Source organism: Rhamphochromis longiceps, linkage group LG23 (assembly GCF_057381845.1).
Source record: "Rhamphochromis longiceps isolate RC_006_pf linkage group LG23, R_longiceps_female_GT1.1, whole genome shotgun sequence".
Taxonomy (NCBI): domain Eukaryota; kingdom Metazoa; phylum Chordata; class Actinopteri; order Cichliformes; family Cichlidae; genus Rhamphochromis; species Rhamphochromis longiceps.
In genome coordinates this window covers 42393539-42411100 of record NC_140578.1, presented here as the reverse complement: position 1 = coordinate 42411100, position 17562 = coordinate 42393539, and the positions used below count along the sequence as shown (strand labels likewise).

Below are 17562 nucleotides of genomic sequence, written 5' to 3'. Positions count from 1 at the left end.
AGCTCCTTCAGAATGCTGCGGCTCACCTTCTTACTGGAGCTAGAAAATTTGACCCTATTACTCCGGCTCTTGTTGATCTGCACTGGTTACCAATCAAATATCGCATTGAGTTTAAAATCTTGCTACTCACTTTTAAAATCCTGAATAACATTGCACCCAGCTACCTCACTGACCTCCTCAATCTGTACACACTTGTCGTGCATTAAGATCATCAGGTCAATTACTCCTGGCCCAACCTAAGTTTGGACTGAAGACCAGAGGCGATCGTGCCTTCAGCTGCACCCAACCTTTGGAGCAGCCTCTCTGCTTCTATTCGAGCCTTGGACTCTATCCAATCCTTTAAATCAAGATTGAAAGCATATCTATTGGACTTGGCTTTCCTGACCAGTTAATACCCTTTTAAATTTTAAACTTTTAAATCTTTAAATCTTTTATTAAATTTATTATTTTATTACTAATTTTACTGCTGTTTTTGTCTTCTTAGTGGATTTTGTATTTATCTAACTCTCCTGGTCTGTTAGTGCCTCTATCCTGTCTGTGCTAGTGCCCGATCTGTACCCTGTTATTGACTTATGTTGATTCTCCATATTACTGTGAAGCACTTTGGTGTGCCTTTGGGTTTTTAAATGTGCTATATAAATAAAACTGTATTGTATTGTATTGTAAAAAGGCCTGTTTTTGCTTATTTAGCTATCCAGAATAAGTGAGACAAGTAAGAAAGAGATGAGTCTGCCCAGCAGTCTTGTTGTTGCTGTTATATTAAATGGATCAGGTTAAATTAATTTAACCTGGGTAATCTCATCAGTTGTCGTTGCTTCTTTGGCAATAAGGCCGTTCATATTCTCCTCACGTAACCCCTCCCCTTTGAAGTCAAAGAGAGGAGAGCAAATCAGGAGTGAAAAAAAGAAAAGCTGAAGAAGAAAGAAAGAGAGCGGGCGACAGACTGAAAGACGCAGAGGAGAAAACACAGGCACAGAGAGATGCAGCGCTTCATGTCTTTAGTCTTAATGTTGACCTAATTAAATGTTGAGGGGGGCTGCGCGTTTCTTTTAGAGATACATATTTTTTTAATGACTAAAGCCATTTGCTCTGAGGGAAATTAATTGCAAATGCTTCCGTGAAAAAAGTGAGAGACATAAACCCTGAGAGAAACCTTCGGCTGTTTGTGTTCCAATTACTGTTTTTATCCCCCCCCCCGAAAACATCTTTATGGCTTCTTTCATGCTTTATCGTTTTATAAAGAATGATGATCAAGATGGTTACACAGCAAAAAGTCAAAACAAACAATCTTCCTTTAGTTTGAATATCTTAAAATAATCCAAGTGACCAACACTTGCTGAGTTTGTGATTTCCTTGCAGTGACACTGACAGTGTGTTTGGCCAAAGACAGCAGTATGTAAATGTAAATTCTCAGTCATGTGCCAACACAAAGAAATGCAGCCAGCAGAGTAAAGACGTAACAGAGTCAGTCTGATCAAAACTGATTAAAAATACACAAAGACAGAGAAATGATTAGATGGCATTAGATTTTAATACCATCTAATCAGAAATGGCCAACCCACCGCCTCCAGCCTGTGCCCTTTACTTGGAGTCTATGAAACATAATCTTCATTCATACGAGTGTTAATTTTCTTTAAAAAAAACCCTCTACTTAAGGCTTTTCAATTTGGTTGAAAGTGATTGAAGGGGAATAGACGCACCGCCGCATGACACTCTCCAGACCCTCGTGTAGCTCTGACTTATCAGACTGCAGATGGCAGGATACTCCCTCAATAGCGAGAGGGAGACAAGAATGAGTGAGCCATGGCTTCCGCCGTTACTGGAGCTGGAGCATTCACTCTATAAATGATGGACATAACTTCTGAATTGTAAAGCTAATGTGAAGTGCCTTAAACCTCTGTTCCTTCTTGCATCCCGTCCAGGTGAAGACTTCTGATAGTAACAAGAAGGCTGCAGAAAAAAAAACCCAAACCCTTCCTGGTGACTTTATAGTCTCAGTCACTAGTTTAAAGTGTGGCAGAGTTCAATTTAAGATTTTTATTTTGTAATTAACCGTCTTCATTGGAGAGGAAAGGACCGTAAAGCTGGGTATGCCCACCATCGGGGTGTGATGGATCCGACCTCCACTAACGGTTTCAAAACACCAAGACGAAACGGCTCGAGGCGTCTCAACGGGACGCTGCTAACCAATGGGTTACAGTTTATAGGCTTAGCTAACTGATGACACAGCTCAGGACCAATCACGGTCCTCCACCACAGCGATGTCTGACTCAGCGGGTTGTGGATGAGAAAAGTCGTCCACTTCTGTGACAGATGGTTTAAGGTTCTGTGTTACTCTGTATTTTTCCTATGCCCCGAGGACCGCTGAGGTACTCCCGCCTCAAACATCCACATACCCTCCTCAACTCTTACAACTTTTCAAAATGATGGTGCGGGTAATGTTCAGCTCAGAGCTACAGAGAATTAATGTCTTTCATTTAACATTTGCAGAGGCTCTTCTCAACATTATTATTACCAAAGTGTTTAAATTTATTAGTAGCAGTGAACTCAGAATTTGATGGTGAAATGTTCCTTGAACCTAATTTCTTATATCCAGAGGCAGAGAAAATCAGGATGTTGGAAATGTTGTTTTCAGCTTTTAAAAATATGTGAAGACTTTGACCAAACATGTTATGACCAAATGAGGACACCACAAACAAATGCAATTAATAAAAATTAAGATCATGAAGTACAAACAGACCTACTGTGTCATGGCTACGTTTCTGCGACTGTGCTCGTGTGCATCTTACATGTGCAACAATACCATCTGTCTGTCACACTGTCTGTGTTGAAATGATGACTTTGCTCCTCATATTTTACTTTTTTGTATCATATTTAGTGTTTGATATCCTTGAAAATAATGAAGAAAACCTTGTGAAGGATTTTAGGACAGTTTTTTGGACCAAAAAGTTTCCATTCGTCAGATTCAACATCAACACCGAACCTTCACACTGGACTCACCGTGATGAGGAGTTTCTTCTCCTCCTCTTTCTCTTGCTGGGCTTCCTCTCTCATCACCTGGTGTTTCTCCTCGAGCTCCTCCAATGCTCTGACCTGCGCCTCCTTGAAGCGAAGTGTCTCCTCCTCATAGTGCGCTCTCAACCTGGAGAGCTCCTTCTCATAGCCCTGGTGTTCCTCGCGCAGAGACTGAGGACAAGAGGCAGATTAGAGGAAGTAAAAAGGCTTTTTGTGACAGACAAAGAAAGGATAAAAAAAAGTACCTGTTCCAGTTTGAGCACTTGTTGTTTGTGCTGGTCGTTGGCGGTCTGGCTCTGGCTGAGCAGAACCTCCCTCTCCTCCTCCAGCCTGCTGATCTTCTCCTTGAGGCGGCTCTGCTCCTGGTCCAAGTTCCTGATGGTCGCCTCGTGGGCCATCTGGGTTGCCTGCAAGGAGCCGATCTGACCTGAAAGCAGTCAAATTGAAATCATGTGTGTGTGTTAAAGAGGCTCTACAATCAGGAATCTGAGCTAACGTTTAAACTAGATGTTTGTTATTGTTATTGCTGTTTGAACGAAGAAGTGGCCTCTGCAGCAGAGTTATTAAACAGGAAGTCGGCAGTCTGCTAATTTAAAATATCAGCTGCTTGTAAAACTTGGTGGGAAAAACTTTAAATAACAAACAAGAAAAACAGTGTGGTGCAACAGTGTGGTTAGCTGAGCAGCCAGAGGGAAAGCAGATGTTCTAAAAAGAAAAGCAGTCAAAGGAAAAGATGTGGGATGAGTTTATTCAGACTATTTATGACATAAAAGCTCAATTTCAATCTAGTAATCATAGGAGAGCTTTAAAGTTTCTATAGACGCTTCTGTAGAGATCACACAGTATAAGGCGTGAGCACAGGCACCATGACACGCAGACACCCCTTGGCTTGAGCCCTGTATCACTAACCAACCTGGACCTTACGAGACATGAGCTGTTTTTCCCTTCATAATACAAAAATGCTCCGCTGCACCGATGCTGGAGGGAAAAAAAATTATCCATGCACATACATTTCCTCAAGGTGCAAAAAACTGTGTTTCAACCATTCGTTTGTGGCAGCTGGACAAAATAAAACTTTGCCCTCCACGAAATGGTTTGTTCTATTTTTGGAGCCCGGCACCCCGCTGTCGCACTCTCTGCGTGATATCCTCACAAACAGGCGTTGACCGTGACTGCTAAAGCTGCACACAAACTCCCTGCAGTCATATTGCCAACTACACTTTAATCAATTGGGTGTCTAAACCGCTTTGTAAATCAGTCAACATATTCTATTCGTGGTGCATTCAGGTGCACCATGTAAACTCGTAAATCTACAGCTGAACGGCTATGAATGTTGTTCAAACTAAAAGAAAAATCTTTACATGAATTTGAGTCCAGTTAACAGCAGAGTTTTTCAGTGTGTCTGAGGATTTTGAATGTTGTTTTACTCCAACGGTTTTGATAAAATTACAACAAATTATAATGCATTTGTTTCTACGCAGACACGTTTTGACTGCTGAATTTAAATCATGTCATTAGCAAACTTTATTGCACGGGTTACAGAGGTCTACGAAAAGGCTAAAAGCCACACGTAGCCACGAATGGACCAATTAGAATAAATGGAAATACCTCATCAAATTTTAAACATACAAGCCGAGATTTACAACATCGGTTATTTAAGCATGAGGAGCTCTGCTGGACTCGCAAATTTAGCTGAAATTTGCAAGCGACGATCAATTATAAAACACGTTGTGAAACATCGCTTTCGTTTGCAGCAGTGTGTGAGGATTTCTTTTGCAAATTGGGGAACATGAAACACAATCGTGAGAATAAGGATGACAAATAGCAGACTTCCTCTTTAATGGATGTGTGAAACATCTGCACACAGCACTGCACTGCACAGTGGTGAACGCCAGCAGTCAAATCTTACTGGCTTTGTGCAGGATTTCAGTAGCCTGCTGCTGAACTCGTTCCCTGCTGCTCTCTAGTTCATACTCGGTGTCCTTTAGCTGCATCACCCAGATCTCTCCGTCCTGGATTGCCTCTTCCAGCTGCTTGTGAAGGTTCTGCAGCACGCACAGAAACACACACACGCACGCTCAGCTATGTTACAACAATACAACGTTTGGCATTTTAAAACCTCAGCTCAGACTCTCCAGCTACTTCCAAACAGATCTGCCTGCAGGACCATCAGTGCACACTACATTTCCCACCACCTTAAGATTCTTAAAAACACTCTCCACCCCGCGGCTTTCTGTTTCCAGAAAACATTTTCCATTCAATTTATCCCACTTTGTACTTAAAACTGAAGCAAAGAAAAACTCTTCATATTATTTGTACTATTTTGGGAAATCCTGCAAACAGATGAATGATAAAACCAGCAGTAGCGGCATTAGTACATACTGCTACATTATTTTTCTGTCATTACAAAAACATCAAGGGAATCTGGACCAGAGGGTTTTCATTGTTTTGTCTTATTCATTTGATTTGACAATAAAACATGGTGTTCAGCCACTCGTACCCCACACACCTTGATGGTTCCCTCTGCGTTGGCCAGTGACGTCTGCAGTCTGTTGGTCTTGTCGCGGTTCTCTCTGGCTTCCTCCTGAGCTTTCTGAAGCTCACTCCTCAGCTTGGACAGTGAACGCTGCAATGCCACTTCCTGCGCCTGGAACTCCTTACGAAGCTCGACCTTCACGAGGACACAGAATTAAATTAGTCACTCTGACACAAGAACACAACGCTTATAGCCAGCAACACCTGCCTGTGTGAGTTAAAAGGAGACGACACAAGCAACCTTGAGAGGTGCATTGAGATAAATGAGGCTTTCTTTAAGGCGGTGTCTCAAAAACTGCTACTCATGTATCAATAACACGCAAGTCCACCACCACTGACAAAGACGCAATAAAAGCTGGACTAATTAATCCATATTTTAATATAAACAGTAGATCAAACGCCTGTATGTAACGTAAAAGGTGTGAGTAATTACCTCAGGCTTCTTTTCAAATACAGTTTTGGCTTTCAGGGCTTTAATTAACCTCGTTTCAAGCAGCAGCAGGGAGCAATAAACCATGAATAAACCCAACCCACCTGCCCAACAGCAAACACAAAGTTGGCAAGTAAGCTCGCAAAGACATACTCACATCAACACACTGGAGTCATGTAAGCTTAAACGTGTTTGGTAATCAAACAGAAACATGACTTCTAATGAACGTAGATCTACTAAAGGCAAAAACGGGGAACTGTTTGCTAACAATAACACATTCAAAAACACATTCCCATGAAAAATGTATGTAAACTATCAGCATTGTGTTTGAAGTGAGTAAACCAACCAACTAATGCTGCTTTTAGATTCTTAATGTTAGGTAATCCTTTAATGGTGAGTTTGTGTGTGTTCACAAAGGCATACTGTGCTTCCCTAAATTAACAAAAGTTATTCAGAGGTCATTTTCTCTAGGTCAGTGTTTCCCAACAACTGTGCCAAGGTGTCATAGTGAGAAATGATCAGGTGTGCTGTGGAAAATTATCTGGTTTCACCTGATTAGTACTCTAAGCGAGCGGTCCCCAACCACTGGGCCACGGACCGGTACCGGCATGGGAAACAGGCAGAACAATTACATTCTCTTCCACTAGAGTGCAGTACAACGTTTTGCCCCAATTAAATGGGTTGCCAACGTCCAGTAAAACAGAAGATGAAGAAGAAATTATATAGCCATGCTGTGAGTGAGACAACGCAGCGTGTATTAGAAATAGATAAATATTTGACAAGAAAAAGTAGTCAATCTGACCTGGGTCCCGGGGAACATTTCAACCCAGATGAAGGCCCTAGCGTGAGTAGTGGTCACAAGAAAGCAAAAAAGGTACACTGAGGACAAACCGAGCCGATTGCTATACCCGGTGTGCGGGGAAAACTGCATTTTAGTTTGGTGGTGTGCCGTGTGATTTTTCTAATGTGAAATATAATAATATATACGCGCTGGCTCCAAAAGTTGGGAGAGACTGCTCTACGCAGCTTGAGAAAAATAGCAGCGAATATGTACCAAATAATGAGCAAGAAAAAAAATCAAAACAAAAACACCATCATGGCGTCGGTCGTGTAAGTGTGCGAGTGAGCTAATCACAAAAGTACATCTACAAGACAACAATATCACCCTGCTGTTTTCAACAGCTGCTCTTATGTTTGATTTATTAACTTTAACACCATCTGCCTGTTCTTACATATGGTATTTACAATTAAAATCATATTAAGCAATGACGAGAAATGCATTCAGGAGGTGCTGATTTTGTATTAACAGACCCAAAAATGAAGCTGTTCCTGCAGCGGAAACTGTACTAATGCAACATATTATACTTAACAAACAGAGGGAATTAGAAAAGGTCTCACATCTAATATAAAACTGTTTCAATAAAGGGCTTCTACCTACTAAAATTGAGAGAAATAAAGCCCTCGGCACTATTTGACGGCTTTATTCTAGACCAATTTCTTGACTTTTTTCAAGAATTTTATACAAGCCTGTTTGTTTCAACACATTTTATTGCCTGTAGCTGTACTGCAACGGAATAATTGTCTTAAGACACACAACACCTGTTAATAAAGAGAGCACTGTGTCTCTCTCAGGAACATAAACAGCTACAGGCCTGATACAGAACACCATGTTTCGGACTCTGTTTAATAAAGCGGTACAGTACTCCTAACAAATGAAAACAAATTAAATGCCTGAGTTTAGTACTTAAAATGTGGTTTCTGCTTTTCTTCTTCTCTGTCATAAAAAGGAGAGGAATAAGCTTTTACCTCCGTCCTCTTCCAGGCCAGCAGGTTCTCAGTGGTGAGCTGGTGTGTTCTCCTCATGGCCTCCAGCTCTCTCTCATAATACTCCTGAGCCTTGGCCAGCTTGGCCTCATACTCCTCCACCAGGCGGACCTTATCCTTTGTTAGCTCCTCCACCCTCTCCATCAATGCCTCCACCTACGCCAAGAGATGGATAAACAGAGAGCTTGTCAAGACACATTCCAAAATCCTTTTTTAAAAACAACAAGTCTTGAATAGATCAAGCCCCTAAACCACATTATGTTTAGTCTTAAGTTAGTTTTAAGTCTTTTTATTGTTGAGAGAAAAGAAAAATGGGAGAAAAATAAGAAAATGACATGCAACAAATCTCTATAGCCAAATTATTATCACTCCGGGTTTATATTGTGCTCATAAGCTAACTGCACTACAACACACTACATCCTTTCATTTCATTGATAAGCCTTAAAAAACAGCAGTTACCCTCGAAAGAAACTTGCTTTATCAACTTTCTACAAAAATCCCAACATGCATCACTCCGATCCAAACCTCATCTATCTCCCTCGCTCAATCGAGCTCCGCCCACCTCTTGTCTATGAAGCTCAGCCAGCTTCTCCTGGTCTTCTGTGGAGGAGGCGCTTTGGTTCCGCTGGTTGTTGAGGAGCTCCTCCACCTCCTGGCGGTGGGTGGTCCTCAGCTCCTCCAGCGCTCGCCGCTTCTCAGCCTCAAACTGTGCCTGAGCCTGGCTGAACGAGCGCAGCTTCTCCTCAAAATCCCGACGCATCTCCTCCACCTATTGAAACCACGGAATATGTTCTATTCTGTTTTTGTGTTACTGCTAGCCCAGTCGCTAATGGTGTCACGCTAACTGATCGCAGCATCGCCTCAAAATCCTCCCGTAACAATGAGGGAGGCACAAAACATTCAGTTCTAGCATCTTAAGCCTTTCAGCACTTGTTTGTTATTACCAAAATAAAAGCTTGAATCTTCTCTATGTACACCTCTAAGCAGAGCAAAGTGTTCTTTGCAGCGCAAGATCTGAAACAGTTCAAAAGAAAATGTAGAAACATGTAGCGTGTGATGTGATGTCATATGTCATGTAATGCGAACTGTTAGTGCTGGTAAAGATCTTTTTGTTCAAGCTGGAAGCAGACACTGTGAAAGCATTTAAAGTCCAAAGATAACACACAACAATCCAAATGTAAGAGATAAAGAGCTGAGTTTATTTACCCACCAGCTCTTTACATCTAAGTAGGGCTGAGATGTTCCTTTGTGCCCACATTCATCAGTGCATATGAAACTGTGTCACATGATCGTATGACATGACAGATGACATGATACATGTAACAATATTAGATTAATATCTATTTTTTTAATTGAATAACTGTACAGCACTCTGTTTATAGTAACCACTGTCCTTAATGTAAATATGTAAGAAGAATTGTGTATGTTTCTGTTCTGTGTACTGTTTGTTGTATATGTGTCTTTCTGGCTGCTGTTACAACAAATTTCCCCTTGTGGGACAATTAAAGGATTATTCTATCTTCTATCTATCTTATTGTAGCATAACATAATCTGTGCAATACTGAAGTAACAGCAGACTATAACAAGTAGAAATCATACTTCCTTATAATGAAGTGAACACTTACTGTATAAATAAGCAATCTACCGCCTTCTCCTAATCAAACGTGCCAAGTAGCACTTCATTCTGAGTGTAATTTTAATTTTGGGAGCGAGGTGCGTACAAAAGAAGAGTGCAGCAGTGAAGAGCGCGTTTGTGGCACTAAAAGTTAAATTCGTATTCATTATCAGCATATGCCAGTAACGATTATGACATCCCCCCTGCTGTGTGCAGCTCGTAAACAGCTTACCACTCGTGTGTCACTGGCAGATGCTCCTGCCCATGTGACTGGTGTGTCACCCTTGTTTTAGTGTCATATGCTGGATTACTAAAAACATGTTGCTGCTACTCTACAAGCATAACTGTGTGTGTGTGTATCTGTCTGTATGTAAGACATAATATTTTGTCAGTAAAAGATAGCCTTATGTATGTAATGTACACTGTCAGTATTTCCTTTGTTCAATTGTTATTTCTACACTGTACCACTAGAGAGACACCGACAGACAGATCCAGTCTCCTAGTATGCGTGACATGCATCTGATTTTTCTGATCTAAGAGAGGAGTTCATACCTATCCCCTCCAACTCATCATTTCTGACTGCTAGTACCACATGTTAAATTAAAATAGTGAAACTGGTAGCGCTAAATGACACAGAGGTTGTGGGTGTTCCACGCTGTCTGCACAGATTACCTGGTGGGAGGCAACCTGTCTCCAAACAATCACGGTCTGACTCAGACTGACTGCAATCACTCTCAGATGATGAAGGTTTGCAAATAATTGCTGTCTAATTTAAAAATAAGGACAGCCAGCATGTCTTTCTATGCTGATGACTGCAACCTGTCTGCAACTCGTCTCTCTGCAGTCGGGGACTAAACTCAGCTGGGTGCCATGTCCCTCAGCTACTATATGTGGAGAAATTTCTGCTTCAGATCTGTGAGATTCTGGCTGAACTGTGGATGTAAGGAGTTAATGTGAACTTCTGTGTGTTTGGACAGCAAAATATTTAAAACAGATGCCAACAGATTTGTCTCAGTCAATCACAAACAGATTACACATAATTGCCAACTTGACTCCATTTAATTGCAAACTGACTGCAGACTTTTATGACTGTCTTGATGCACTGAAGTTGCTTTAAAGATGGCAGCTAACTGCAAGTGGTCACAAACGGGCTCCCAGTTTTAAAAGTTATAATTATTTTTCCAATACATCTTTTTCAGGTCACACCACAGTCTCCACCGGCTGTTTTCCCAAATGTGGCTGTAGCATTACACAGTGCATATTAAATTAGGGCCATAAGTATTTGGACAATGATATAAAAAAAAATCTATTTTCAATCAAGACGTGACTGAAGCACACACCTTCAGAATTAATTCGGTGGGCTTCATTATTATAGATTTTTAAATTATTTTGATGCCGTCGTTACAGCCTGATGACAGCGAGCGTCCTTTACCTGCATCAACATCTAATTGATGTCAATTTAAGTTGTCTTTCAGTTTATAAATTAAACAATAATATAACATATTTGATCAATTTTATCATATGTGCCAGTTATAACCTATTAAGGTATAAAGTCTGTGGTGTGAAGTAGTATTACTCACTAATGCTTGTATCAGTCTTGTTTGATTGATTAATCTGCATTCAGCACAAATAAACCATTCCTGTTGTGCATTTAGAGCATAACACACTTTACATTTTTACAATTACAGCCCGAATACAAAAACATTGGGATGCTGTGTGATATGTAATTAAACACACAAGGAAAAGATTTGCAAATATAATAAACTCATCTTTTGTTCAAAATAGAAAACAGAAGAGAAACTGCAAAAGGATTTTTATATCCAGTACATGACATCATCACAAGATTCCAAGGATCTGGAGAAATCTCCAATGTCCAAAAATCAATACTGGATGCCCGCGATCATCAGGCCCTCGGGCAGCATGCATTAAAAGCAGACGTGATTCTGTCATGGAAATCACTGCATGGACTCAGGAACACTCCCACTGTTCACTGTGCCACCCGGTTAAAGCTCTATATGCAAAGAAGAAGCCATATGTTAACATGATCCTGGAGCGCTATCGTCCCCTGGGTGCTGATCCTCTGAGCAAACGGTCTAAAGTGGACTGAGGCGAGTTGCAAAACTGTTCTGTGGTCAGAAGAATTCACATCTGAAAAAGTGGATTCTTTATCCTCAAGGAGAAATGAACTATTTGCACTCAGGCCAAAACTCTCTTATGTCTTAAGGTGTAAGTGGATAGGTGCCTCGGGGACTGGCAGTTTGCACATCTGGAAGGGCACCAGCAATGCTGAAAGTTATATACAGATTTAGAGCAACATATGCTCCAATCTTTTTCAGGTAAGACCTTGCATGTGAAACATTTGGAGTATCATGAAGCAAAAAAAATGACAACAAGAATCACATACAGTCAGCATCTTCTCACTAAGTTTTGCATGTTCTGCATGTGTATGTGTGATTACATTTACATTTTACACAGCATCCCAACACCTTTCATAATTGGGTTCATGCATGAAAGTTAACAATCAGGTATTACTTTTGTTATGAGCCCAACCTTACCTCTCTGCTCATAGAAACCACCCTCTGCGTGTGCTGGGCCTCTGTGCACAGCTGCGAGTCCTCCATCCTCTGTCTGTACATCTCGAACTCTGCTAGAGCCTGAAGACAACAAGCACAACAGTGTTACATAAAGACAAATATGGAAACATACAACTGCAATATAACACACCCACTCCTGTATTATATGTTAAGTTGATACTATCCAGTTTTTTTACACCTAAATAATCCATATTAAAAGGCTACAACATTAAAACATACTATTGCTTAAAGATGACAACGTAGGAATATGTGAAGCAATACACAAACTAAGCAAAGCCTGGCTCGATACAACCAAACTAAATGAAGCCACGTGGTGCCCGGCAGCGCTGAATGACCTGTCTCTTCATGTGTTCGTGGAGCTCTACAGATTCCTCCAGACTGGCAAGCCGCCGCCTCAGATCCACCTCGTCCGCCATTTTAGTCTTGTACTGCATGATCTTGTCTCTGGTTTCTGTCACAATGTGTTGGACCTGAGCAAGAGGAAAGAAAGCAGCCAGTGCTTTAAAACAGAACAGAACTTAAATTTAAAACAGAATTTAAAACAAAGTTCAGCTCAGGTTTAGGCAATTACGATTAAGATGATTATGAGCAAGATTAAAACTTTTTTGTTCTTTTCCAAAGTGGAAAAATATCATAAATTTACAACCAGAGTAGCAGGAAATAAGACCTGAGGAGAAATATGTGAAAATAAATAAGAAAAAGGTGCCAGCACAACACCGTGGACTCCAAGAAATGTTGGCAGGGGGAGAAAACTCTCACTTTAAAAATTTAACTTGAAAGAAACACTCATTTAATTAACAATCTTGCAGACTACAGTGCACAAGAGCTTCCCTCTAAAAGAAATACCAGTGAAATTAAGTAGGTTTAAACCACTTTTGTAAAGGCCAAGTTCACGTCCTCAAATAAACTCTGCCCACCACTGAATATAATGGGTTTTGATTTGGTGCCAGACTTGTTCTGTGTCTTTGAAACCAGTTCAGAAAATCGTAACATTTAGAACATAAGGCAGCTGGTAGTAAACATCCACACCGCTTACACTGAATCAGCTGAACCCTTTGAATTAAGTGGACAATCTGGGGGAACTCTGCTGTGCTGTGCTTCTGTTATGTTCTTGTATGTGAGGTTGGGATAAAAAGTACTGGTGATGTGATTAATCACGTAATTTCACAATACCTGTGGCACATTACGGCTGAACACATTACGAAGAAACCCAATAAATGTGGATGTTTCTATAGACATCAGGGAACAGGGAGTGTAAAATATGACTTCTTCACAGATTTGACCCAGATTAATACCTCTGGGAGATTTTTGGAGTCAAGTGTTTAACAGTGAGCATCATCAGCCCTTAGGAAGCTATACCACAAACCACTGGAAACATCTGTACCTGCCATGGTGATTTAGCTGTTAAGCGAATTAATCAGCTGAGAAGTCAGAACTTTGCATCTGGAAACAGCTGTGGGTAACAGATGCTCTTAAGATTTAAGTTCATCTTTAGTTTAACTTTCCTAATCACCCCTCAGTCAAATTAAACCCTGTCTGCAGTGCTGACCTGCTCGCTGCAGGAGGGCGGCAGACAGCAAAACCATGGTTAGCCTTGATAACAAAACTGCAGTTTGCCACTGAATTTGCTCCTCTCCTCTCCAGTGACTAAAATACCAAACAGAAGATGGGGAAACCTCACTAAGGAGAATTCTGCTTCACCACACTTTTATAATGTAAATGAAATAACACCATTTAAACACACTTTCATTCCCACAGCAGTTTGACACCACAAAAGTGACAAACCACACGGCTGTTTATCAATCACAGAGTATTTTCCACCACATAATAACAGGGTGTTCGGTGTCTGTACCTCGTCCTCGTGAGCTTCTTTCAGGGACTCGATTTCTTCTTCGTGCTCATCGTTCTTGGTGTTGAGAGCATAAATTACCTGGAGAAATGAGCAGAATTAGATCACAGAAAGAAAATGGTAAATGGCCTGTATTTGTATAGCGCTTTACACAACCAGTCATCCACCCATTCACACACTGGTGATGGCAGTTACATTGTAGCCACAGCCACCCTGGGGCGCACTGACAGAGGCGAGGCTACCGGACACTGGCGCCACCGGGCCCTCTGACCACCACCAGTAGGCAACGGGTGAAGTGTCTTGCCCAAGGACACAACGACCGAGACTGTCCAAGCCGGGGCTCGAACCGGCAACCTTCCAATTACAAGGCGAACTCCCAACTCTTGAGCCAGAAGACAGGAAAGAAAGCTCTTATTAACTGTTTCAATATCAGATCAATAGAAGTGAAGACTAAGCTCAGCTCTGCATCGAGAGTGCAACAAAATCAATACCAACAGCATCAGGAAAGGAGAGAATTATGTTTCGTGTTCTGATTAAAGACAGTCACACACTGAGCCAGGACTACGCTACACACAAAACACAACAAAAGTCCCACAAAGGGAGGTGGGGGGGCGAGGGGTCGGGTGTTCGATAATAAATTTGGTGCAAAGGAGATAAGTGAACATTTCACAGTAAGCACAGACGTTCCTGTGGTCACAGGAAAGCCCTCTACTGGTTGCTGCACATTGCACAAGCCTAAGTGAATAACATCTCGTCAGTCATGCTTGCTCTCTCTCTACCAGGAATATAAGTAGGTTTTACAAGTGCTGGAGGTAAATGATATGCAAAAAAAAGAAAAAAGCTTAAGCTTCAGCAAATTGAAGCCTGCAGGGAGAGCAGCTAATATTCAGTCACGGTCAGCTGAATTACAGCCCCGCTGGCATCGAGACGAACGGGTCCACCTTTTGCTCCATTTACAGGTGAGAGGAAAAGGTTACATACAAATCTACAGCAAGAAGTGGGCATAAAGGTATAGTGGTGGGGGATATTTATCCTTTATGGGCAACACTGCTGACGTTTTAAAGACCACTGGGATCAACAATTGAGTAATCATCACTGCAGGGTATTTGCAACTTTATTAAACTTCCCTGTACTCAGCAAGAAATACTAAAACCACTGCTGTGATACATACTGTATCACAGCAACTCAATATAACAGCTGTTTAATATTCTATATTACACTTGATCTCCTAGTGCCTTTAAAAGCAGCATTATTTTGATTTTTCAAACTTGCCGTCTAAAGTATGTACACTGAATGTGTTGCATCCTCAAAAATGCACCGTGAAGAAAAAATAAGTTGACATGGGACCACGTGGGAGGCAGAGAAATCATTTCAGTGAGCCAACTGACCTGGAGCAACATCTAGCTGCGTGTCTGAGGTAAAATAGGATAATTGTACCTCATTGTATTTTAAGCTACAAGCACACTTGTTGCCAAATGTAGTGGTCTGATTGTACTGGTGAAGATTGTCATTTCCACAACACTGCCCCCCCCCCCCCCGAGGTCCGCAGCGCTGTTGAAAAGGCTCTGGAGGTCCCTGTATTAAGCACATAAACCTGTGACACAAAAATCACCAAACTGAGACACCACAGACTGTTTTCCTTCCTGGTGATGAAGGAAAACGCTGGGCTGGCATGTAAAAGGACATTTATTCCCTTCAAGGACCTGAAGCTCCATAAAGCACCCCTCCAATAGCCAAACCCATCTGTTCTCTGATTGGATAGTTAAATTTGTGATTGACATGACATTGGCCAATCAGATGAAAGGAAGAAAAGTAGGATCAAAATTCGTACTTGAAGCTTGAAAGTTGAGTGCAGAGTTTCACATGTATTTTTTGGCTAAGTCCACACACAAATCTTTTTTACACATACAAAACTGATTTACAGGTACAAAATATTTATGACCACAATTTGAGCCCATATAAATGCAATTTGCAGCTGAGACTTTGAGCTGCACTACAAAATGGTTGACTCGCCATAGTGCGAAGGGGTGGACCCACACTTGCAGCCGAGGAATTGCAAAATAAAACAAAAAGCCTTGAATCTGAATTAATCTGAAATAAAATGAAATTAAAAGAATTGATTTCTCTTCCCTTTAACCACTGCCTGGTATCCTTTACAACTGTATTCTAAAAGAGTGACATACCATCTGCTCATTTGTGTTTTTCCACTTTACAACAATCCCGCCTGAATGTTTTTATTGGTGCTAAACTGAAATTTTGTCATTGGTTATTTTATGTTTTTAAGCTGGGAGCAAAATCAGTGAGAGGAAGGTGGATTTCAACCCTCCACTCTCTTTGAGAATGAGCCTTGATTCCCAGCAGTAAGTCTGCCGTGGAACTGTTCCTTCAATTATACATGATTATTTTAATGACGTTGCTGTGCCTGCTGCTTTCATCTCCTTCTTTCCCTCCTCTCTCTTTGCTCCCATCCTTTCATCTCCCTTTTTTGTTCTTTATCTCTCCTCCTCTCTTCTCTCCCTTCTCTCTTACACTTTCTTCTTTGTCTCACCATCTCGCAGGGATGAAGATACCTAACATCTCTATTTGTATCTATGGTATAAAAGTGAGACTTGAGTTCCATAAATAATTTCTCACGGAGCAATTGTGTCAAAGTAACCCAGCTGGAAAGGAAATTCTGCTGTGATTAACCACTGATAAAACCTTACTTGGTAATTAGATAGTGTTATTGACTTGGACTGTTAATGAGTGATGAATTTACTGATGAAAAAGAAAAGTCAACAAAGCTTTTCAGCTACATAAATCATTTAGCAAAGCTGTCAAACACTCTCTGATTACGGCTTTTCAGATTTAATGATTTGCAGCTTTTCAATGTTTGGTGTCACCATGAAATAGATGACAGTGTTTCCTACTCATAGACTTTATTTGGGAGCGCTGCCCAGGTGTATTAACTGTGGGAAAAGTATAATTGGCCACTCAAGGAGGCTTGGAAGATACTGCTCAGCTGACAAATGGAATTAGGATAAGCAGAAGAAGATGGATGGATGATGGATGGATGGATGGATGGATACTTCTAACCAACTAGCCCCAGCCCATCTTCTATTTTCCTATCAGCAGATGTATCAGGTCGCTGTTGTGGCAGCCCTCGATATCATTCAGCTGCCCCTCTAGAGAGGCTCTTCTTCTGTTGTAGACTCTTCTCGAACTACTGTGGTGATGACAGTTCTTGCTCAGCTCTTAAGACACTCTGTGAACTGGATGGCTACTCTAACAGGGGATTTATACTTAAATACTTAAACTTAGACCGCATACCTTTCTGAAACCCTCTACCATAACATATGCCGTAATCTGACTTAAAGCTACCTAAAAATGTAACTGCACATGATGATGTGCAGGTATAAATGCTGGCAACGGTGGCTGCTACTTGTGTAGACTACACCTTAGTATAAATTAGGTGTAAAAAGAGCCTGTGACAGGTGGCTGGATGGATGGTTACGGATAAGATGGCGCCGAGTATGGCAGCCTCGTCACGAGCTCCCCCAAGCAACAGCTGTTTTCTGTGTTTACTTTTACTTTATTTATTTTTTTGCACAACTCTGTTGCTTGTGAAGCTCGCACACAAGAATTTCACTCGCATGTACTGTACCAGTGTACCTGCACATGTGATGTGACAATAAAAGTGATTTGATTTGATTTGAGGTGG

At 41.2% G+C, this 17562-nt stretch overlaps 1 protein-coding gene across 2 annotated transcripts in view; it reads right to left on the bottom strand.

The window, feature by feature from the left end:
• LOC146642693 (protein FAM184A-like) overlaps positions 1-17562 on the bottom strand; it is an 81820-nt gene that overhangs the window by 51780 nt on the left and 12478 nt on the right. Inside the window, exons 2-10 of one of the 2 annotated variants that reach the window (XM_085398892.1) lie at positions 13866-13943; positions 12349-12483; positions 11975-12073; positions 8367-8573; positions 7787-7960; positions 5525-5686; positions 4925-5060; positions 3261-3442; positions 3001-3186 (exon numbers count right to left, since the gene is read on the bottom strand). In XM_085398892.1, coding sequence (XP_085255018.1) covers positions 3001-3186; positions 3261-3442; positions 4925-5060; positions 5525-5686; positions 7787-7960; positions 8367-8573; positions 11975-12073; positions 12349-12483; positions 13866-13943 — 1359 coding nt within the window. Of the gene's footprint in view, positions 1-3000; positions 3187-3260; positions 3443-4924; positions 5061-5515; positions 5687-7786; positions 7961-8366; positions 8574-11974; positions 12074-12348; positions 12484-13865; positions 13944-17562 lie in introns of both variants that reach the window. The other variant, XM_085398893.1, reaches the window with a different exon arrangement.